Source organism: Colobus angolensis, unplaced genomic scaffold (genome assembly GCF_000951035.1).
Source record: "Colobus angolensis palliatus isolate OR3802 unplaced genomic scaffold, Cang.pa_1.0 Scaffold6, whole genome shotgun sequence".
Lineage (NCBI taxonomy): Eukaryota > Metazoa > Chordata > Mammalia > Primates > Cercopithecidae > Colobus > Colobus angolensis.
Window position 1 is genome coordinate 8,682,362 of NW_012119598.1, and position 25,232 is coordinate 8,707,593.

The 25,232-nt window shown below is 39.6% G+C and overlaps 1 protein-coding gene across 2 annotated transcripts; it reads right to left on the reverse strand.

The window, feature by feature from the left end:
- Window positions 1-195: 195 nt before the first annotated feature.
- On the reverse strand, window positions 196-24,749 carry EEF1E1 (eukaryotic translation elongation factor 1 epsilon 1). 2 transcript variants are annotated; one of them, XM_011962663.1, is made up of 4 exons: window positions 24,595-24,702; window positions 19,458-19,658; window positions 12,457-12,552; window positions 196-583 (listed from the first exon to the last, which is right to left on the reverse strand). In XM_011962663.1, exons 1-4 carry the CDS (start codon window positions 24,679-24,681, stop codon window positions 509-511), a joined length of 459 nt encoding a protein of 152 aa, XP_011818053.1. In that variant the 5' UTR covers window positions 24,682-24,702; the 3' UTR covers window positions 196-508. The 2 variants fall into 2 exon arrangements, with proteins under 2 accessions (XP_011818053.1, XP_011818052.1); XM_011962662.1 differs by lacking the exon at window positions 196-583 and adding an exon at window positions 1,522-1,963 and having other exon boundaries at window positions 24,595-24,749.
- Between the last annotated feature and the right edge of the window lie 483 nt (window positions 24,750-25,232).

The following is a 25,232-nucleotide window of genomic DNA, read 5'->3' on the forward strand; positions in this document are numbered from 1 at the left end:
CTGGTTTTGACATGCATTCCTCAAGAAGCTTAATCATTTCTAGAGAGAGAGACGTGCAACTCTTCCTTTCACCTGAGCACTTAGGGACTACTATAAGTTTACTAAGTGGCCTAATTTGAATACTCTTGTGTCTCAAGGAAGAGGGAAGCTCAAGGAAAAGGAAAGAAATGGGGAACAGCTGGTCAGTGGAGCAGTCAGAACACACACAACATTTATTAAGTCTGAAGTCTTATATGGGCATGGTTTGTGGCACCCCAAAAATAGTAACAATAGTAAAAAAGGTCACGGGACACAGATCACTGTAACAGATATAGTAATAAAAAAAATTCAAAATAATGTGAGAATTACCAAAATGTGACACAGAGACATGAAGCAAGCACAAGCTGATGGAAAAACGGCACCAACAGACTCGCTCGAAGCAGGGTTGCCACAAACCTTCAATGTGTTGAAGATGCAGTAAAATGAGCTGTGCCGGTGTTCACACACCTGGCCTGTTAAGCCTCCTGACTCAGTAACTTGAGAGGCAAAAATGGGGGCCTGTTACAATCCTCATTTTGTTATAAACAACAAAATCATGATTTGCCTGGAGAAGAGAAAGGAAACTAACCTTACTGATGGCCAAGAGCTACGTATTAGACTTTTTTCTTCATGTTGTCTACATTAATCCTCCTAATTTAGCATTATCTTTTTATTTTTAGAGATTAAGAAAACATGATTAACTGCTTTGTTTAAAGTCATACAGCTACTAAGTGATAAAAACAGGACTCAACCTGAGTGCTGTATATTTCCCAAGTATCTGCTCTTCCTGCTAGAACTTTGACGGGTCCACTGGTCAGACTCAGCATCAACATGAAAACATTAAGTAGCATTAAACAGGAAAGCCCCCAAAGACCCCATTTTTCTCATTATTTGTAAAGATAAGCTCTTTAGCTCTACAATAACTATTATTTATTCAACCAGCAAGAGTTATAAAATATACAGATCTTTTAATGAAGTGCCTCTGTTCTTCACATAGCACTTCAACAGCAGTTCTTTCCATGAGAGTTGGCTTTCAGTTTAGAAAAAATCTAGTAATTAAAAATCCAAAATTAGTGGGACAGTAAGACTTTCCTATCTCTGTTTCTATATTTATTTTCCTCCTTACAGGAGAAGAATTTCCCATCTCTTTTTGACCACTGCATATTACAATAAGCCTAACAGCAAAAAGAATCATTAACTCAAGAGGAACTGGAAGAATGTATCTTCCTCCAGTTTCCCGTAGGGCAGTTCAGTAGTTAGTTTCACCCCAATGAACACTGACTACAGAAAGAAAGAAACAACCAAGAAATATTTTTTCAACCGCATTTACTAGCTCACATAAATATTTAGAACAAATCCATCTGTCTTCCCTGTTTCCTTGGCACAATTTATCACAGTTCTTAACAAACTACCATAAATATCCATAAGGGGAAAATGAATTTTAGAATATGAAAGAGAGATTAATAAATAGCCAAATATGTCAACCATTGAAAGGACCACCAATTTTTAAGATGAAGCCCCTGATTTGCAACTTTTATTGAAGTAAATGTCATCTATTAAAAACAAGATTAATTTATAACTTGATCTCAACTTGTTTAAGAGCAATTGAATTTTGACATAAAAATTGCAAAACTTCAACTAAAGAACAAATAAAACATTCAGACACAAGTTTACACTTCAAAAATTCTATCAACTTCAACAAATAATGAATGACTGTATATTAATTTACATTAGTCCTGTGGCCCAGAGTACATCTTCCATTTAAAACATTTTTAATTGATCTTCTGTATGGCATGAACAGCTTCTAGTGGGAATTAGTATATAGTCTGTTCTTGATGAAGACAACACTAGACAGATGTTGCCTGATGCCTGGATAATGCTGAATGTGACAAAACCAGCGAGACACATTAAGGTATTTCTCCTTTTCTTGAACTGTCAGGTCAACCTAAGTAGAGATTAAAAACATACACACACAACACAGATGTTACATAAGCACAACTATTCATATCACTTAAGTAGGAGATAGAAGTTGAAAAACAACAACAACATCAATCCCCCAAGAGTTCTCAAAAGCCAACATATTCAGATAGGAGTAAAAGTTTCAGCCCAGTGAACACTGACTTGTACAAGTTCTTCATGTTCAATGCTATGTTCAGTTCAAAACCAGATGTGCTTCCTGGGAAATATCAAGTTTTCAACAAATGCAAAATTTACATTAACTGAGGATTTGGAGGTCAAAGAATTTGTTTTTTACTTCACTGTAAAGGAAGACAGATTAAGATACAGTTCTTTCTCTAGTATTTTTTAGTAAACCTAAAAAAAGGAAATGATCCATTTCAAGTGAATATTGCTTAATATAAGGGGGGGCTATTGCTAGTGGCATGTGACTCAGATGAAGGAGGCTGAGTAAATGCATGAGAACAGACCTTCATAATTCTGTTTGCAATAAAGCTGAACTCAATCTTTTAGTGAATGTAGCAGTTCACCCAATTTGCTATCAAGCTACAAGAATACTCAGAGATTTGGTTAGAGAGAGATGTGCTACAAACTGCAGGTGCTTATCATTTCACTGGGCTCAAATTCCGAAGTAGGTGACTCAAAGACTTTTCTCTAAGATAAATTTTGGAATTATTGAGAGTTATCAGGTAAAGAGAAAATCAGCAGGGCAGTGACTTGCAGCCATGACCCATGAATGGGTAGTGTAGTTCCTTCTCCTAAGACACAGTTACTAAACAGATAGTGCAAGTCTCTATAACACTGACAGGAGTGTTTGCAGAAAGAAATAACTCAGTCACCCCGCAAGTGGTACAAATCCACCAGCTGCCTGCTTGTTGGGAGACATTTTTAGTGAGATGAATGTCCTTTGCTTTTCAGAATGTAGCACAGACTTGTTCTACAGGCAAACATTCTGCTAAGTTACCAGATCCCCAAAGGTGAAGGACAACTCACTCTACATGCAACCGTTATTACAGAATACAAAAGGAGATTAACAATACAATTAAAAAGTAGGCAGTATTTTCTCATTAAATGTTCATTTGGACTCATATTTGTTGGCTCAGTTTACTTAAGTTGTTAGCAGGGAGAATCTTCACTGCTTCTGTTTCATAAAAATGTGAGTTCCAGGTTTTAGTGATACATACTGAAGTCCCACACACAAGCTGCTCTAGCACGTCATAAAAACATATTCATCTGTTTAAGGTGTGTAGGTTGTGTCTACTTAGAAAGATGTTACTATAACTGTCTCATCTATAACACAGTCAGTCCATGGCACAGAGATAAAGAACACATCAGTCAAGAAAACTGGTCAAGAATGTCTTTTTTAACGTACAAGTTTAATGTTTATTAAGAAAATTCATGGTTTCACATGTAAAGAATTACATTAGGCTAACTGGTAGATTCAAACACAAAGGAGCATCTCCCTGTCAGGTGTGTGTTCATAGGCAGCACTTAATCATGTGTGGACTAAACTGAGCATCAGTCTATATTTCAAAAATATTTTGAAAAATATTTTGTAAAAGAGCATTTTGTTCTCTTTCTAAATCTTTACCATATGTAAACTTCACCAAGGACTTCAAAAGAAAATGTACGATTTATTAAAAGCTCAACCAGTAATAAACACAGCTGCAAATCTAGTAAGAAATGGGAGCTTTCTTACCAAAAATGAATGAATGAATGAATACAATTCAAAATCAACTTCGACAAATCTCTTTGCTGATAGTTAAAGCAAACAGATGTGATAATAAGTTTTACTCCAACTTGATTTCATGTTAGCTGCTGAAATATATGATGATTCAAATCTGGCCTCTTTCTTATCATTTTAGTCCTTTCATAGCTCTTTCATTTCAGGTAATTCTCCACTCAGCTATTTGGTAAAGCACTTCCAAACAACAGAGTACTAATGCTTGTTTATGTTCAAGTTGTTCACACAGATTTTAAACTAGCTAAAAAGGGCAATGTTATCTGTGATATTTGTATTTCAGAACAGCATTTGCTGTCACAGAGGACTAGTATATGGTGCTCACAGGTCTATTATTTAAAACAATAACAACATACAGAACACAGCAAAATATTCTCCAACTTAAACATTTTACATTTGGAGTCTCTAGTGTCAGGATTATCAACAGACCCACAGTACAAAATAGTTTTTATTCCAAGAGCTCCTAAAGCTTCTAACAATTCCTAATTTATTCCAATGATTTTTTTTTTTTTTTTTTTGAGACGGAGTCTTACTCTGTTGCCCAGGCTGGAGTGCAATGGTGTGATATGGGCTCACTGCAACCTCTACTTCCTGGGTTCAAGTGATTCTCCTGCCTCAGCCTCCAGAGTAGCTGGGACTACAGGCACATACCACCACGCCTGGCTAATTTTTTGTATTTTTAGTAGAGATGTGGTTTCGCCATGTTGGCCAGGCTGGTCTTGAACTCCTGGCCTCAAGTGATCCACCAGCCTCGGTCTCCCAAAGTGCCTGGGTTACAGGCGTGAGCCACCGTACCCAGTCCCCTACTCCAGTAATTTTTAGCTAGATGATCCATTTTACAATATTTTTAGATGATCTATTTTAGAGACTGCACATTTATTCATTTTCCCTCAGGAAACTTTTGCCAGAAACTCACAGAGTTTTTCAAAAAGGATGAGGTTACGGTTACCACTTTCACCTCTTTTTACAGTTTAAACTTTGGAACTTGTCCCTTTGAGTCTGAGATACTTACTAATGACCTTGACTTCTTAACTCTGCTACTTTTTTGGAAGACATTCCCTAAATAAACTTCCTGTAAACAAAGAAATGAACAGATTTCTCCCCTCACCAAATTTACAGATTTTAAAAACGTTTCTGATGGGATCCCCTGGACTACTTCACTTACAACACTGGTTTTCCACCATCGCTTTCTAGCTAAAGTTCTTTCTCCTTTCTTACAACAGGAAATAATGCAATTGTTCTAGTTACCATTTCCTGCTTCATGTCGGTCTGCATGCCAGTGTGTCTATAGTGGTGCTTGGCTCTTTCTGCCTAATAATTCCTTTTAATTTATATTGGCACTCTATCATGACTTTGAACTTTAAAGCCAAGCAGATAATATTCTGAATCACTAATTTTCCATGAAGTCATGTGAGAAACACTTTAAGTGACCCGTTCCAGATCAGGGTGACACGCTGCTTTGTTACCTTTCCAACTGGCACCACGCTGCCGCCTTTGGGACATTCTTTAGGGCCAGGGCTCCTGGACTATTTTGCAGTTATTTCTTTTATTTTTCCTTTCCTTATAAAAGAACCACATGCCTCCAATGGTGCTCCAAACTTCAGAACAAAAGTATTTCAGTTGATAACAATCTTACAGTCAAGAAGCACATAATATTACAAAGGATTTTAATAATCTTGAGTAACAGTCTGTTCACAGGGATGACTATCTACTAGTGAAATCACTTTAAGAAAGCAGTGAGTCACTGGTGTTATAATAAACAGCCGCACTAACAGGCAGTATAACAAAGGAAAGGCAACATAATATTCCTCAAATGGAGTTAAGATAGACCAAATCTCAGAATAACTCAGCCATGACTAAAGTTGGGCTCACAGTGAAACAAAATACAGTGGGATTATCTGATGACTCGAAGGTTGCTTGACTGCTGTTTTGTACACTGTGCTGATTACATATTCCGTACTGAATAACGTGAACAAACAAATGAAGGAATGCATGAGGCCAAAAATAAGTAATACTGCCAAAGCAAACAAAGCACAAAGACCTGGTAAATATCAGCAGGTGGTCAACCTGCACCTCACACCTACCCTACCTTCATTTAACACCTAGAAATCATTTATTCCACATCTGCATGTATTTGTACCCAACTTAACAGGAATGCCATTTAACACCACAGTGCAATTCTGCCATTGTGTAGGTTTTAGTCTGTGAGGCCTGTTCCTTGAGAAGCTGTTTATTTCTCTGATTACTTTGCCTGCACTTGGACTAGAGTGGGAGAGATACTTTGACTCACGACAGGAACCCAAAAGGATGGTCAACAGTGATTTACATATTAATCTATTCAATTTCACTTTGAAAAAGATAAGGATATCTTTAATCATCACATCCTAGTCAGTATATATGAAGAGGACATACATTCCAAAATAGAAAATGTTAACACATAGAGAGTGCTAAATATTGCTAAAGTAACCCTAACTTTAACATGCAGTACTGAATGAAACACTTCTAACCTGCCTAAAAACCAAGTGCCCTCCAGTGCACTTAGACTCGTAATTAAATAACTTTGCAGATAGTGCTATGAATATTTTGCACTATAGGATTATGACCTTGTTCATTCTGCTGGCAAAGGAATTCCAAACAAGTTCCCTCCTTTTCAGAATATTTCCTTTCCCTACTGCAAAACCTGCATAAACTAGAGGAAAGGAAAATTTAATTAACCACTTGGATTATGAGTTGCACTTCAGTATCTTTTTTTTTTTTTAGTTAGATGGAGAAATACTCTCCTTCTTGTTTTTTTTTTTTTTTTTTTGAGACGGAGTCTTGCTCTGTGGCCCAGGCTGGAGTGCAGTGGTGCATTCTCGGCTCACTGCAAGCTCTGACTCCCGGGTTCACGCCATTCTCCTGCCTCAGCCTCCTGAGTAGCTGGGACTACAGGCGCCCGCCACTGCGCCCAGATAATTTTTTGTATTTTTTAGTAGAGATGGGGTTTCACCATGTTAGCCAGGATGGTCTCGATCTCCTGACCTCATGATCTGCCAGCCTCGGTCTCCCAAACTGCTGGGGTTACAAAAATACTCTCCTTCTTAATGACAGCCCGATGCCACAGCAAGCCAGATCTTGTGGGTCTGAAGAGACATTCACTAGCCTGCTGGCTGTCATCACACAGGATGACTGATGACATTTTTCCTAATATAAAGCTTAAAAAGTTAAATGTCAAAACATATGTCACATTTAAATATGTATTTTTTAAAAAGCCAACAAGTTTGTTATTGTGGTTTTCAGATAGAAATTGTTCTTGGAGCCCTGTTGGGTAGCCATGCTCCCAGCAGCACAGTCTTACTAAAATCCAGTATAGACTCTCCCAAGCTCAAAGACTGTGTGTAGGCTGCCACAAGGAGTGAGATGCTTAGATACCTTAGCAGCAAATCCTCTTTACCTTGGAAGCTTTTTCGTTTTGAAATGAGGTAAGTTGTTCCTCATCATTTTAAATTCAAAAGCTACTAAAATATATTGAACCTAGAATGGAATAAAAAGAAGCTAGTAATCAATGTATTTCAACTCCAATAAACTTTCTCCACATTTAACTAACATTACTTAAATTATACTACACTTTCACTACAAAGATAAAATACCTGAAATAGGAACTATAAATGGGTACCAGTTGTTAAATATTGTTTTATTTATTTTTTTAAGACAGGGTCTCTCTGTTGCCCAGGCTGGAATGCAGTGGTGCCATCATGACTCACTGTGGCCTTGACCTCCCTGGGCTCAGATGATCCTCCTACCTCGTTCCCCCAAGTAGTTGGGACTACAGGCGCAGAGCTACCATGCCTGGTTAATTTTTTTCTTTTTTTTGAATAGAGACGGGTTTTGCCCTGTTACCCAGGCTGATCATGAACTCCTGGGCTCAAGCAATCTACCTGCCTCAGCCTCCCAAAGTACTGGGATTACAGGCATGAGCCATCTTGCCCAGACTTAATATTGCTAATCTCAATAAGTATTTAGCTGTGCAAGGCACTGTGCTAAAAGTCAAGAGGGGATGAACAGAAATCAGACACGTCCTCTCCGGTCCCTTATTTTGTGTAAATTGAATCATATTCTTTGTAAGTATGGGGAACATTCATTCTACTTCACTCCTGTTGTCCCAATGTAATTATTAATAGGCCTTCTTTCATAGTCAAGTGTTTTGGATGAGAAATCATGTGGTCACCCTATTTACAAAGAATATGTATAATCAAACTTATCATAAGCTTTCCAAAACAATGAAAATTCCCTTAGATAGCCAAGGGCATCCAAACCTTCAAATATGTTTCTGACAATTTTATGATTCTATATTCTACTCATCTGCCTCGTTCATTAATAACATAATATTCTGACCAGAGATTAGCACTGGATTCCATTTTCTTTACTTCATTAATTGTTTTCATGTAAAACAGTCTAATTTCTTCAATAAGATCAATATGCCCCTGAAAATAGTTTTACACTTCTGTTGTCTCCCTCCCAAGTATAAAACAGTGGGCATACACAGTGGGCTCTCAATAAAGTATTTAAAACTCATAATAGTCTTACACTAAATGAAGGATCATTCTAAGTCATTACAATAATGTTGTAGAATTTAACATAATCACTGAGGGATCTTTGAGGAACAATTCACAATAAAGTCAAGTAAATTCAAACTGAGGGATTATAGCTCGAGTAGGGGACTAATAACTGTATTATGCATTATTACGATATGTTTGTGGGGTGAGGGGAAACTAAAAGGAATCCACTTCTACGACTGTCATGAAGTCCAGGAGTTCTGGAGGAAACTGCATTCCATTCTGAATTTTCTGGTTACAATCCGTCTTCTCTCTTCAACCTCAACTGAAACCCCAGACTCATGAGGCCTCAATCTGCGCCCTCTTATTCTTGGCAAATGGCAAAGCCAATTATGTAGGAGGCTTTTTCAGAGGAGAAAACGACTTTGTTTTTCCAAAAGACAAACCCTCCACTTTGCTTTATGAGGCAGATAGCAGCCCCAAACCACGGACAGGTTGGGGCCTGCGCAGGCCTCAATTATTACGGTATTTTATAGTTTATAACACAAAGAGCTTCCCCACACATTAAGACACTTCAGTCAAAAGATCTAGTTTGGCCCTTCCAAAAACTGAGCGCTGTGCCTTTAAACCTCAAGTTTCCTAAGCATCAGTTTCCTTCTCTGTAAAAGGAGGCTAATAACACTGGTCCTATTTCCTTCTTAGTGATGAGGCACAATGAGAAAGTATATAGGAAACTCCTTGAAAAGCATAGAGAAATACGTTTAAAATTTTATTCAGTGTTTATGGAGGGGCGACTACATACACGTGCCAGGAATTACCTCAGACAATGGTGTTACAAATATGTGTCGCTACAATCATTGAGTCAGGCAGCTTATAATTTAGAGAGAGAGATTTTCAAAGAATTACAGTAAGAGTGAAACAAGCTAGACCTAAGGTGTATATGAGGTACAAACACACACACAGGAAGGAGCACCTCAATACGGTTTAGGGGCCTGAGAGGGATTCAGTAGAGGAATGAGTGGGAACTGAGAGATACTTGGAAAATGCAAATGAAGTGGGGAGGAAAGGGCTGGGACCAGGGATCAAAAGAGCAATGCAAGGACGCTGGGTAGAAAGAGCCCAGCATCCAGCAGGCTCTGGGGCACATGTTGTGGCTGAGAGAATGACAGGAGGAGGATAGCAAGGGAGGTAGGAGTCAGATGAATTGAGACAGAACTTCACTCTTGTCGCCCAAGCTGGAGTGCAGTGGTGCGATCTCTGCTCACTGCAACCTCTGCCTCCTGGATTCAAGTGATTCTCCTGCCTCAGCCTCCTGAGTAGCTGGGATTATAGGTGCCTGCCCTGCCCCTACGCCTGGCTTTTTTTTTTTTTTTTTTTGAGACAGGGTTTCACTCTGTCGCCCAGGCTGGAGTGCAATGGCGCAATCTGGGCTCACTGCAATCTCTGCCTCCTGGGTTCAAGCAATTGTCCTGCCTCAGCCTCTGGAGTAGCTGGGATTTCAGGCACATGCCACCATGCCTGGCTGATTTTTGTAGTTTTAGTAGAGATGGGGTTTCACCATGTTGACCACGCTGGTCTCGAACTCCTGACCTCAGGTGATCCACTTGCCTGGGCCTCCCAAAGTGCTGGGATGACAGACGTGAGCCACCACGCCCGGCTAATTTTTGTGTTTTCAGTAGAGATGGGGTTTTGCCATGTTGGCCAGGCTGGTTTCAAACTCCTGACCTCAGGTGATCCACCCGCCTTGGCCTCCCAAAGTAGCTGGGGTGAGCTACTGCGCCCAGCCGAGTTAATTATTTTGAGAAAGAAAAAGACACGTCATGAGAAAGAAGGCTTCGGGGGTCACCAATCTCATGTCTTACAGTCCATCCTCTTTAGATGAACAAAAGATTCTAAATACTGGAACTTGGGCAATGTCATCGGGATCAGAGGAAAAGACAGATGTGAGAGGCATTCAGGAGCTGGAAATCAGGATCTGACTGACTGGATGCCTGAGGTGCACAATGCACAAAAATGCATGAGTTTGTTTTTTTCCACAGGGGGAAGATGGGTGTTGGGGTGATGGGGAGTTGAGCCAAGCTTTTAGGCAGAGAGATGGGTGTGAGAAAGCACACACTCTGGGGCCAAAGTGTCTGGTTTCTGGACCTTGTTCCACCACTTACTTAGGCAATCTCAAAACATTTGACCTCTCTATGCCTCAGTTATCTCATCTGTAAAATGGGGCTGATAATATTAGTGCCTACCCTATGTAGCTGTTATTAGGACTAAATGAGTCAACATTTATACAGCATGAAGAACAGTGCCAAGAACATACTGAATATTATGTCATTGTTCATGAACAAATTTAAAATAAAAAGACTGACCATGTAGGTAGTAGGCAAGACTGAAATAAAAAGAAAGGAAATACAATCTGGAGCAAAGATCCAGAAAGGGGGCAGGAGGTGGAGAGGAGACTGAGGTAAGAGGTCAGATGAATGGTGATATGGTTTGGCTGTGTACCCACCCAAATCTCATTTTGAAATGTAACTTCCACAGTTCCCACATGTCACGGGAGGAACCTGGTGGGAGGTAACTGTGTCATGGGGCAGGTCTTCCCTGTGCTGTTCTTGTGATAGTAAGTCTCAGGACAGCTGATGGTTTTATAAGTGGGAGTTCCCCTGCACCAGCCCCTCTGCCTGCTGCCATCCATTTAAGACATGACTTGTTCTTCCTTGCCTTCTGTCATGATTGTGAGGCTTCCCCAGCCATGTGGAACTGTAAGTCCATTAAACCCTTTTTTCTGTATATATTACCCAGTCTCAGGTATGTCTTTATCAGCAGCATGAAAATGGACTAATACAAATGGATTGGCCTAGGAAAAAGGCAAGGCTGAGACCAGGAAAAGGAGACAAGATAGACAAGGATGCACAATCAGGCAGGCTGGAAAATGAAGGGATTCAGATGAATAGCCTCCATTTTTCTAGTCTAATGATGGAGGAAAGCTTGGTGATAAGGACTAAAGATAAAGGAGGAGGGAGAAGGAAGGGGCTTAAGGAAAGAAGTAAAGGTTTGGAAGTATCCCTGGGAGGAAAAAAAAAAAAAAGGAGATGATCCAGTATGAGAGCCCAGCTGCAACTGGATAGTAAATATTTTTAGTGGCAGTAATCTGCAGTGTTGTAATTTCTCCAGTAGAACTCAGCTTGGATCTTGGATGTAAGAATGAAGACATTTATTTGGACTGGCCAAGAGCTGGGAACTTACAGGGAAAAGGTGGTAACTATACGGTAAAGCAAAGGAGCTGAAGATACTAAGAGGATGTAGCTGAAGTTACACAAAAGGGGGTCTAGGTTGGGTGGGGAAGAAAGTATACGGATTTGGAAAAGAGGAGTCAAATTACATCTGATAGAAATTAGACACTAGGAGATTAAAAGAGCTAAGATAAGCCATGTATTAGTCAGGGTTCTCTAGAGGGACAGAATTAATGGAATATATAAATACATAAATAAAGGAGTTTAGTAAGTATTAACTCACACAATCACAGGGTCCCACAATAGGCCATCCTCAGGCCGAGGAGCAAGGAGAGCCAGTCTGAGTTCCAAAACTGAAGAACTTGGGAGTCTGATGTTTGAGAGCAGAAAACATCCAGCACGGGAGAAAGGTGTAGGCTGGAAGGCTAAGGCAGTCTAACCTTTTCATGTTTTTCTGGCTGCTTTATGTCCGCTGGCAGCTGATTAGATGGTGCCCATCCAGATTAAGGTTGGGTCTCCCTTCCCCAGCCCACTGACTCAAGTGTTAATCTCCTTTGGCAACACCCTCACAGACATACCCAGGATTAATACTTTGCATCTTCAATACAATCAAGTTGACACTCAGTATTAACCATCACAAGTGGTTACACAGAAGATACGGGTACTGAAGTTAAGATCTAGAGTGGAATGGTAGGAATATGGGGCCCAGGGGATGACAACGAAACCTAAAGCATGGCTAGAGAAGTCACTGTTGAAGAAGAGCAGAAGCATAGGAAGAAAATCAAGGTCAAAGAAAAGGAAGCAATTGTGTTAATTGGATATGTGAAAGGAGTTTTTACATAGGCACCTTGTATACAATAATTCCTTTCATTTTTATATGATAAGCTGAAAATGCAAATCTGATTTAAATTCAAGACAAAGTTTTAAAAATCATTCTGAACACTACAGAAAAAAAGCCAGTAACTATTCAAATACTCACTATAAAGCGATGAAGTCCATAGTACAATAGGATATCTGCTAAGGTAAAGTTATACCCTGTAAGGTAGACTTTATCTTCAAGATATGAATTAAGATCCTATAAAAAAGAAAAAACAAATAAATATTAATGTAAAAAACAGTAATAATAAAGTTAATTAAACAACTTAAAAGATTTAGGCTACTAGAAAACAAAATATCGCCATTTAATAAATTTACTCTTTGACATTAATATTCATTCAAAACCACAAATCATACGCCAGTCACCTTATTTTAAAAAAATAGGCTAAACATTACTAGTCTTAAAGAAACAAGAAAATATTAGAAAATGATATTCAAAGTGCCATCTATGATCATTTTAAAGTTTAGCTTTTTGTTTTTAGAAACATTTTGTTACTCATGCTCATTAGTTACACTTATTTTTTCCATTAAAATATAAAAAATTCCCCAAGAATTTCAATCTCTTTAGAGAATTCTAAGAAACTCTATATCTATGAAACAATAATTCACCCATTTCCCCTTGCCTCTAGGTCCTGGCAACCACCATTCTACCTTGTTTCTATGAATGTGACTACTTTAGATACCTCATATAACAGCAATCACAAAATATATGTACTTTTGTGACTGGCTTGTTTCACTGAATATAAAGTTCCTCCATGTAGCATGCAGCACATGTCAGAATTTCCTTCCTTTTTAGGGCTGCATAATATTCCACTGTATGTATAGACCACATTTTATCGATTCCTGTGTCAATAGACATGGTTATTTCCACGTTGGCTATTGTAATGCTGCTGTGAACAGGAGCGTACAAACATCTCTTCAAAACCATGTTTTTAATTCTTTTGGGTATATACCTACAAGTACAATTGCTGGACCATATGGTAATTCTATTAATGTCTTGAGGAAGTGCTATTCTGCTTTGCATAGCAGTTGTACATTTTACATTCCCACCAACAATGCACAAGGGTTACCATTTCTTCATATCCGCACCAACACATGTTACTCTGCAGGATTTGTTTTGGTAGTAGCCATCCTAATGGGTGTGAAATGATAGCCCATTGTAAACGTGATCTACATTTCCCTAATGATTAGTGATTCCAGCGTCTTTTCATACGCTTGCTGGCCACTGATATATCTTCTTTGGCTAAATGTATACTAAAGTCCTTTGCCACTTTTGAAATTAGGATACTGGATTTTTTGTTGCTGAGCTGTAGGAGTTCTTTACATATTCTGAGTATTAACCCCTTATTACACATATGATTTACAAATATTTTCTCCTACTGTGTGGGTTGCCTTTTCACTCTGTTGTCTCCTTTGATTACGTCCAGAAATGTTTAATTTTGCCATAGTCCAATTTATCTAGTTTTACTTTTGTTAGAGGTTAGTACTGTCTGGCAGACCAGCATGAATACGTCAATTTCCTGAGATGGGAAATGTTGGCTTCTCTTAAAATTAACACTTAAATTTAGCAGAACAGGAGTTTACGTTGAATTACAGTCAATTAAGTGAAACAACAGATTCATAAAACCTTCAGAGGAAGATTTTGTAAATAAGTTATATGAACCATTATTAGATATTCTTTGAGGCTCCTCTAAAGACTAGATATAAAACATTGTCCAGTGATCAACAGCATTTATTCCAGAAGAATTCCTTAAACTATAGAGAGGGCATTTTGTTCCGATTCTCAAATCACATCTGTCTTAGTCCACTTGGGCAACTGTAATAGAATACATAGACTGGGTGGCTTGTAAACAAGAGAGATTTATTCCTCACAGTTCTGAGGGCTGGAAGTCTAAGATGAAGGTGATGGCAGATGCAGTGTCTGGTAAGGGCTTGCTTCCTGGTTCACAGGCAGCTGTCTTTTCACTTGGTGGAAGGGGTGAGGTCTCTCCCAGGCCTTTTTTTAGGGCAATAATTCCATTCATGAACGCTCTGCCTCCAGGACCTAATCACCCCCAAAGACCCCACCTCCTAACTCCACCACTTTGGGGGTTAGTAAATTTGGGGATGAGGAGTCAAACATTCAGACCATAGCAGCATCCCAAAGTGTCTGGAATGTAGTGATTCAGCAATCAATAAAAAATGTTTACAGAATTTAATTTAATCTGTTTGAATTTGCAAACAAAGTGAACATGATACATGCTCAACATGAAGATAATGCAGATGAAGACCTTTATGATAATCTACTTCCACTTAATAAAGAGTAAACACATTTTCTCTTACGATTTTCATTTAAAGACAGTCATTTTCAAAACAGTATTTGAATATGGACCCTAAAGGTGGTACAGATGAGAACATAAAGGAATATAGACACAAATGGAAGGCATGGAAGAATCAAAATAAAATTTCAGTGGAAAGGGTAGAATGTATTGGTCTATTAGGGACTACCACTTAAATTTTATGGTAATCTGTTGAATGAATATGATTTCTCTCCAAATATCTTCAGAGAAATCAACTTTGAGAAAGTATAAGAAATTAAATATCTTAATTAAATTTCAAATAAAATAAATACATTTTCATTTAATTTCAAGAAGACCTGAAACAATAACAGTTTTGTTTATTTTTTCCAAAAACAGAATCTATATCCATGTTTTAGAGATAAAGACTTTTTTTTTTTTTTTTTTGAGACGGAGTCTCGCTCTGTTGCCCAGACTAGAGTGCAGTGGCACGATCTTGGCTCACCACAACCTCCACCTCCAGGGTTCAAGCAATTCTCCTGCCTCAGCCTCCTAAGTAGCTGGGACCACAGGCACACAACACGCCCGGCTAATTTTTTGTATTTTTAGTAGAGATGGGGGTTTCACTATGTTGGCCAGGCTGGTCTTGAACTGACCTCGTGATCGGCACACGTCAGCCTCCCAAAGTGCTGGGATTACAGGCGTGAGCCACCGTACCCGGCCAAGACTCTTAAAAATGTAGTTTTTATAAACGATGATTAGGTAATATTTTCTGGGTTCATGATATAACTAAAATTTTTCCTACCAAAAGACAGTTTCACACATTCAAAATATTCACAGGTGAGAACTAATTATGTCTGACATTTGTTTCCTTTTTTTTTTTTTTACAATTCTTTCTGATGCTATTGCCAAACTTTTTAAATACTTCCCCCACAATTCCACCTGATTTTTATTTTTCCTTCCATCTATTAAACTTTCTAATAATACAAAAAAGTTGAAAAAGCAGTAAAATAAACGACTACATACCCTTCATCTAGACTCAACACGTTAGTGTTTTGCACTGCCTGCTTTTTGAAATTATATATTACCTTATTTATAAGGCATTTAAACTTAGCATTGTGGTTTTAGCACTGAAATGGAACTTTGACAAATAAGAATTAAACCCTTTCATAATATCCTAAAAGCAAGAGTTTTAAAAATAAATAATAAAAACCTATACAGCCCAGTATAAACACAGGCAAAGAATACATGTAAGTAAATCTTTAACAATAATAAAATAGCTAATAAGCAGTATGAAAATGACACATTAATAATTGTATTCAAAAAAACATAAGCAAATACTTTTTTTTTTTTTTTAGACAGAGCCTTGCTCTGCTGCCCAGGCTGGAGTACAGTGGGGTGACCTTGGCTCACTGTAACCTCCACTTCCCAGGTTCAAGTGATTCTCCTGCCTCAGCCTCCTGAGTAGCTGGGACTACAGGTGTGCACCATCACGCCTAGCTAATTTTTCTGTTTTTAGTAGAGACAGGGTTCCACCATGTCGGCCAGGCTGTTCTCGAACTCCTAACCTCAAGTGATCTGCCCTCCTCGGCCTCTCAAAGTGCTGGGATTTCAGACGTGAGCCACCACGCATGGCCTCACACAAATAATTTTTAAATTTTCTTGTTTTGGTAATTAAATTGGGGAAGTGAAGGAGAAAGAGGTAATACCATGTTAGTTTTGGGGAAGAGGCCACTCTCATATGCTACGATACTATAATGATGTACTTTTCTAGAGGACAAATGAGCAACATAGCTTAAAAATATACAGCTTTTGGCCTAGCAGTTTATCTGGTAGGAATTTAGCCTAAGGAGGCCGGGCGCGGTGGCTCACTCCTGTAATCCCAACACTTCGGGAGGCCAAGGCGGGCAAACCACTTGAGGTTAGGAATTCAAGACCAGCCTGGCCAACATGGTGAAACCCCGCCTCTACTAAAAATACAAAAAAAATTAGCTGGGTGTGGTGGCATACACCTGTAATCCCAGCTACTCGGGAGGCTGAGGCAGAAGAATCGCTTGAACCCGGAAGGCAGAGGTTGCAGCCTGTGTGACAGAGCAAGGCTCTGTTTCAAAAAAACAAACAAACAAACAAAAAGGCTAAGGAAACAAATGGGAATGTGCTCAAATATTTAGCTACAATCTAGTAACTACCCAGGGATACATAATTTAAATTGTGGTACAATTACAGTTAACCCTTGAACAATGCAGGTTGGAAATGCACAGGTCCACTTAAACATGAATTTTCTTCTGCCTCTGCCACCCAAGAGAACAAGACAAACCCTTGCTCTTCCTCCTCCTCCTCAGCCTACTTGATGTGAAGTGAAGACTATAAGGATGAAGACCTATATGACAATCCACTTCCACTTAATGAATAGTAAATGTATTCTCTCCTCCTTATGATTTTCTTAATAATATTCTTTTCTCTAGCTTACTTTAAGAATACAGTATATAACACACATAAAATACAAACTATGTATTAATTTGCTTTATGTTACAGGTAAGGCTTGCAGTTAATGGTAGGATATTAGCAATTGAGTTTTTGGGGAATCAAAATTATACATGGATTTTCAACTGCTCAGGGAGTCAGTGCCCTGCATTGTATATGATGCAACACTAACATGTTATTAAAAGGAGAGTGTAAGTGAATACTTGTTGATGTAAAAAGGTGTTGACAACACATTGTCAGTGAACAAAAAAACAGTTTACTGGCCAGGCGAGGTGGCTCACACCAGTAATTCCAGCACTTTGGGAGGCTGAGGTGGGCGGATCATTTGAGTTCAGGAGTTAAGACCAGCCTGGCCAACACAGAGAAACCCTATCTCTACTAAACACACAAAAAAATAAGCCATGCATGGTGGTGCGCGCCTGTAATCCCAGCGTGCCTGTAATCCCATTTACTTGGGAGGCTGAGGCACAAGAATCGCTTGAACCCAAGAGGCGGAGGCTGCAGTGGGCCAAGATTGCACCACTGCGCTCCAGCCTGGGTGACAGAGTGAGACGCCATCTCAAAAAAAAAAAAAAACCCAACAGGTTACCACGCCCAGTAGGTGCCCGTTTTTTTTTTTTTTTTAAATACATACACACGTACATACAAAAGGAAAAAAAAAAACATAGAAAAAACACAAAAGGGGTTTAATAAATATCTGATGGCCGAACATAAGCATTATTAATAGTTCTCTCTTGCTGGTGGGACTATGGATGTTTCAAATGTCTTCCATTTGCTTATTTTTACTTCCTAAATTCTGTAATATTTACTGCTTTTAAAATAAAAACAACACTGTTTTAAAATAGCAAAACAAAACAAAACAACCCTTTTCTCATCTGTGCATGTGGCCAAAATCACATTGCAATCCACTCTATACATAAGCAGTCTCACCTGCCAGTCTGAGTTCTGCAAGGGCAGAAACTGTGTCTAATGCACCACCAGCCCTTAGAACTGCATCCTGGTGCATTGCAAGTGCTGATGTTGTACATGCAGATGAGCAGACTGCGGTCAAACAAGGAAGACAATGCAAATTGCCCAGCTTCACATACATTTCAAAAACAATGCAAATTGCCCAGCCCCACATACATTAAATAGAGGCTCCCAATTAAATATTTACATGTCTCAGAGATAACACTTTGGAAGTTACTTCTATGCTTCTAATACCACATCTATTAATGTAACTTTTGAACCTTACAAACCCAATTCATTGAAATTCTGTTCCTACCTTTCAGAATCAAGTTCATTACTATCCTTTCCTTTGGAAAACTATAAAAGAAGGTTGTGTTCACTTTTTATTTGCCTGAAATCTCAAATTCACTTGGAGGGAGGATATGACTGCTTCCCCATGGAAATACTGTCAATAGTAGGGCACAAGAGAAGGGTCCCTGTGAATGACCAATATGGTATTAAGAATAAATGGTTGATCACGACAGACATACAGAGGGCCAAGTTCTGAAACTGACTTTCTACCAGTTCTCTTGATGGCATCTATCAAGAATACAGTTTGAGCCATTTTGCCCAACGTGATAAAGGAAGACCTTTCTTGCACAACTTTTATTGCCATGATAAAACAATCACAATAAAATTAAGAAACAGAAGGAATTTCTACAGCGATATGCTGTTGTCTGGATAATCTCTCAAGTTTCTCTCAAATTTAAAGCTTCAACAAAATCTTTTAAAATCTGCTTTCTTTTTATATAAATAAATTAACAAAAATAACTTTGTTTGGAATTTTTTTTATTCTTGGTAACTCTGAAGCTATATCCAGTAGATTATTTTATTATTTGATGCCTTTGAAAATAAAAATTTAAAGCAATGATTCTCAAAACAGGGAAAGGTGAGCTTTCTCAGATGAGAGTTTTTTCAAACTACAATCCTAAAAGATTCTGATTCTCTCTTGCCTCTGAGAAAGTACTTTACCTCTTAGAGAATCAGGATTGTCGAGTGGGGCATCACATTAAAAAAACAAGAAAAGTCATATTATAATACTGTAATTACCATGACAAGGGTTCTGAAGGAAAGCACAGGGTGCTGTGACTGCATACAGAACAAAGAACCTCATCCAGCTGAGAGAGAAGTAGTCAAGAAAGTTTCCAAGGCAGCGTACCTCAGCTGAGATCTGAGGGGGAGGGAGGGGCTGGGGGAGGACAGAGTCTGTTCCAGGCAGAGGGAATAACAGATGCAAACTACTGAGGCAGAAGGAAAGAGGTGAAGAAAGCTAACAGCTGCAGCTTTTTAAACTGAGGGGAAAGAGATTTCTGATTAACAGTTCATGCATTTCAGCCTATAAGAGAAGTCACGATACCTTCAACAGTGTGTGGATATCATTTTTACTGGAGTGTCCATCTATCTGAGTGACCCTGTACTCTAACCATTGCTGAACGATTGCTTTTTCTTCTGCAGTACTCCCCAGCAAATATTCTTTGTTGGCTTGCTTGACTAGATGAGCTGCTATAGTAGTCAATCCTCTTAGACTTGGACCATTGTTTGTCTGAAGAACTGGAATCTTAAAAAGAAAAAAAAAGTTCACAGAATTTAAAAAACAAAGACCACATCATGATTACAACTTCTAAGTAACCACAAAATCCCTCAACTGTTTCTTGAAATAATCCCGGATTTTACTCTAAGATACTAAATTACATACAAATGAAAGTCTGGAAAATAGCAGTTAAATAATTTACAATGTAGTAACAGATGCTTGATGATGAAACTGCTATTAACATTGCAAAAATCAGTATAATATTACTACAATAATTTTAAGCTATGTACAATGAGAGAAAATGGAAACTCTAATTAAACAGTATTAATTTCAATCAAGTTTACCTGCACCCTACTATATAGCAAAGTGATTATATTTAAATAAACCTGACTTCATGTTTCCCCTATTACAATAGCAACACAAGTTTGCTTGTGTATAAGACATTGACAGTTAATTTAAATTTTCTTGATACACAAATAAGCATAATGCATTATGAGAAATGCAAAAGAAAATGGAAAGTATTACCTGATGGGAAGACTGACCAAACACAAATAATAAGTATACAATCTCAATGACTTAAGCAAATGAAAAAAGAACTGCTTTTTGGTAAGCAAAAAGAACTGCTGCTCTTTTCTGCAATGAAATAGCATCTTTTTTTTTTTTTTGAGAAGGAGTCTCACTCTGTCACCCAGGCTGGAGTGCAGTGGCATGGTCTCGGCTCACTGCAACCTCTGCCTCTTGGGTTCAAGCGATTCTCCCACCTCAGCCTCCCCAGTAGCTGGGACTACAGGCACGTGCCAACACACTCAGCAATTTTTTGTAATTTTAGTAGAGACAGGGTTTCACTATGTTGGCCAGGCTGGTCTCAAACTCCCGACCTCGTGATCCACCCACCTTGGCCTCCCAAAGTGCTGGGATTACAGGCGTGGGCCACCGCATCCAGCCGAATTATATCTTGTTTTCTGTAATGATTCACACTTTGCAAGGCATTTTCATACACCTACATCAACAGGACTTGGTGAAGTCTACAAGGAGATTAATACTCTATAGGATACAGATTCAAAGTCAGGAGGTAACTTCAAAGTAAAGATGGTAAAAGTTCTTTCCACTTTCCATTCACTATTCCTAGCTCCTTGACTTCTCACTTCTGCCTTCAACTCAAATGAAACCACAATCTCTAAGATCACCAATAAATTAAATGTACTGAAAGAAAACAATATGGAACCCTCTGAGGGGTGCCAGTAATGTCCTATTCCTTGACTGGGTGGTCACCTAAGTGTGTTAACTTTGTGGTAACATCAAGATGTGTGTACTGAATGTATGGTATATTTGGGGGAAAAAAGAGAAATCAAATGACTCACAATTGCTGGGCGGGAGGGGACAGAACTAACTCTAAAGACAATTATTTGTAAAAATAAATTATCCACAACCCAACCATGCTCTAAAAAAATTCCCAGTTACCTTCTCATCTAGTCATTACATCTTGTAAGATAAGGTAAGTAATCTCATCCTCATTTCACAGATAATAAAAATCAAGGTCGCTAGGTTTGCAATGGCAGAGCCAGTGTTTGAATAAAGTCCTATTGGCTTAAACGTCCATTTTCTTTCCTTTACATAGCCTAAAGTACACAATTCTTATGCAGTTACAATTATGAGACATATACTATTTTCACATTCATTTTAAGGTTCCATAGTCCTCAAAGTAATTACTTTTAATGGCTGCATTATGCAATAGCCGTGTACTGCATAATGATGTTCTGGTCAACGATATTCTGCATGGCATATCCAATGGCAGTCCCCTAAGATTACAGTCAAGTATTTTTACTGTACCTTTTCCATGTTTCAATATATTGAGATGCACAAATACTTACCATTGTGTTACAACTGCCTACATTATTCAGCACAGTAACACATGCAGTACGGGTTTGTAGCCTGAAGGAGCAATAGGCTATAGGCTATATCATATACCTACTGTTTGTGAAGTAGGATATACTATCTAGGTTTAAGAATACTCTAAGACTGGGCGCGGTGGCTCACGCCTGTAATCCCACCACTTTGGGAGGCTGAGGTGGGTGGATCACCTGAGGTCAGGAGTACGAGACCAGCCTGACCAACACGGAGAAACCCCATCTCTACTAAAAATACAAAAATTAGCCGGGCGTGGTTGTGCATGCCTGTAATCCCAGCTACTCGGGAGGCTGAGGCAGGAGAATCACTTGAACCCGGGAGGCGGAGGTTGCAGTGAGCCAAGATCGCGCCATTGCACTCCAGCCCAGGCAACAAGAGTGAAACTTCGCCTCAAAAAAACAGAACAACAACAACAAAAAACCCCAGAACACTCTATAATAATGTTCACACAATGATGAAATTGCCTAACAATGCATTTCTTGAAACATATCCCTGTCTTTAAATAACACGTGACTGTATGTCAACATGCTGACGTACCACAATTTACAGAATCATTCTCCTGGATAAGGATCTCTGAACTGCTTTCAGTTTTTAACTATGATTGGTAATGCTGCAGAGAAGGCATTATCGCTGGCTCACTGCTGTCAGCTGTCTTCCCAAAAAATGGCTGAATCTTATCACATATGGCCAGCCGTTTCCCCATACAAGCAAACAGAAATTTTCACTAGCTGCTCACTGCTAAAATGCTTTAATTAAAATAAAATTAAAAACGACACTCTGAACTCCAAAGTCTTCACAGTTGGGCCTCAAAATGTGGTTTGGGGTTTACCCTGCATTGCATCATTCCTCATACTGTTTTACTTACTGCCCTAAACTTCCCAATCCTTCATAATTTGTTTTACACATCTTTCAAAGCATAATCCCTTAAATGCCAGCTCTTCCATGAGTTTATAAATCCACTTTTATAGTCAGAATTAACTTCCTTTTTCACACTCCTCAACAGTGTTTTCCTCCATGTGGAGTCCTAATTAGTGAAAAGAAGTCAGGCTGAGGGGACCAAGGGAAAGCAAAAAGAGAAGGCCGATAAGCTACAAGTCTGCCTTTCCTCATGGTGCAGGACACAGCCCTTCTGCACAAATAACCCAATAATCTTTTCGTGTCCAGCTATCACTGGACCTCTGGCTGCTAGAAAACTACAGTTAGCTCACCAACCTTAGTGTCATCAGTACTGCACAAACCCCTCTTCAGCACACAGCAGAAGTACTATTCCATAAAATCCCCCGCCAGCCTTTGTTTCCTTGCAGTTAGCTCCTCTCTTACTAACTTGCCTGTTGCACTCTTGCAACGTATCTTTATATTTCTCTAATAAATCTGTTTTTCTTTACCTACAGCTGTCCTGGTGAATTCTTACCCTGGTGCCACCAGTCCCAGAGAGTTGCTGCTCACCCGCGACAGTCCATAAAGTGCTTATTATGTTGTGCTTTAAATTATTTGCGGATGATTGTTTCTCATACTAGATAATACTCGTATCTTGGCAATGGTCCCTAAAAAATATAAACTACACCAGGCACGGTGGCTCACGCCTGTAATCCCAGCACTTTAGGAGGCCAGGGCAGGTGGATAACCTGAGATCAGGAGTTCAAGATCAGCCTGGACAACATGGTGCAACCCCATCTCTACTAAAAACACAAAAATCAGCCAAGCATGGTGGCACACACCTGTAATCCCAGCTACTTGGGAGGCTGAAGCAGAAGAATCGCTTGAACCCGGGAGGCAGAAGTTGCAGTGATCCGAGATCATGCCATGGCACTCCAGCCTGGGCAACAGGCGAGACTTCGTCTCAAAAAATATATATATATATATATGTGTATATATATGTATGTGTATATATGGCACTCTTTCAATTTAAATGGTTGCAATGTTTGTCCACTCGGCTATATATCTTATATTTATATTATATATGTATTATGTAATATATACACTAAACTAGCGAGTAGGGGCTTGAAGGGACAGAATCATCACTGGGACAGAGGAAACACCAAAAGAAGGTCACTTTGGCTCCGATGCCTACTCTGCCACCAATCACAGGGCTGAACACTTAACCTCTCTAGGCTTCAGGTTAACTTAAATAAAAACTATACTACTGCTTTCTAAACAAGATCTTCACATGGACCAAATGAAGAAGAGAAAAAATTAAAGACAAAAACCAAATATAATTTGGAAAAAGATCTCAAAGGAGCAAAAAAAACATATCCAAAGTAGTCTTCCTACAACCAATTTCCTTCTCTAATACATTCCCTCTACGACAAACAACTATAAAACACAAACGTTTTAACAGTGCCTCACCAGGCAATCTCATACCTTGTGATGTAATCTCCTCCTCTAATACATTCCCTCTACGACAAACAACTGTAAAACACAAACGTTCTAACAGTGCTTCACTAGGCAATCTCATACCTTGTTATGTTTCCCTCACTCTCTGTGGGTCGCACACTTAAATTGATACCCCAAGGCTTTAGAAACGCCTTCCCCGCATCGCCTAGATTGGGCCAAGACTGTTGAAGCGTGTTCCCCTAAATCAGCACTGCATTCCCCAGGCCCAGCACAGTGCTACCTGGCACCCTGTTAGCTATCACGGAATCGCTGCGTAATAACTGAATGAAAGGTGCGATTATGGTAAAAAAAAAAAAAAAAAAAAAAAAAAAAAAAAAAAAGCCAGTTAATACTGAATACAAACGCGGGGCTTCCAGATTGGTCTAAGAGCCCTGTGAGAACCCTCCTGCAACTGGTTTCGTTTCCTCATAATGGGATGATTTCCCAGGAGGTGAAGTTCAGGCCGGGCCCGACCTGAGCTGGTTACCCCCTCCCTCCGGGAGGTAGGGCGGCAGGGGCCGAGGTCCAGAGGCGCCAGCCTGCTCGCGGCGCAGACACGTGGGGAGCTGGGTAGCAGCATCCTCACTCCGCCGGTATCGGGTGGCCGGCCCGGGTACTGCCAGGGCTCGGCAGGCCCCGCTCCCGTCCACCTCTTCCCCTCTGCGCCGCCTCTCCTTCTCACCTGTCGCTCGCCCTGAGCACTGTATTTATTCCCCTTACTCAGTCCCAGGGACTTCTCCAGCAGCGACAACTCTGCGGCCGCCGCCATCTTCCGGCCGCAGCTCCTGGCAGAGGCGAGACCTGCAGAACAAGAACCTCCCGCATTGGTGGAAACGGAAGTCCCACTGCTGCAAACTTCAGCGGCGATTGGCTGAACGGAAGGCGCGTGGGGAACGCTGGCCAAAGCGCAGGAGGTGGGGCCAGTGGAAGGGGCGGGGCTGAGGGCGGGGTGTGAGACAGGTGGAGATGTGATGGCAAATTTCCACTCGAAGTGTTGGGGAGCTACTGGTAGAGCGGACCCAGGGCCGGCCTTCGGTGGCTGCAGTAGACTGGATCTCTAAATAGCAGTCTATTGACATGGCTGCCAGCGGTAACTCGTTAACTCATTTGCTAGTCTAAGAGAATTTATGTATGATGGGAACTGAAATTTACCTTAGTTTGGCTCAGAAATCTATACATTTGAACAATCAAATTGAATAGCAAAGAGTTCACAATCCATTAGGAGTTTCTAACGTGTAGCATAATTCATGAGGATTTTAATTGTGTTGTAGTGGTGAATTCGAAAAACTGGGTTTTCTACTGTTAATCTACAGCTCAACA

What these genes read in the sequence shown, in the direction of transcription:
- EEF1E1 (XM_011962662.1), bottom strand. Translation starts at nt 24,681, where the DNA reads ATGGCGGCGGCCGCAGAGTTGTCGCTGCTGGAGAAGTCCCTGGGACTG. An exon ending in ATATCCACACACTGTTGAAG is followed by an intron (nt 12,553 to 19,457) that starts GTATCGTGACTT and finishes TCTTTTTTATAG; the next exon opens with GATCTTAATTCATATCTTGA. An exon ending in ATGGACTTCATCGCTTTATA is followed by an intron (nt 1,964 to 12,456) that starts GTGAGTATTTGA and finishes ATCTCTACTTAG; the next exon opens with GTTGACCTGACAGTTCAAGA.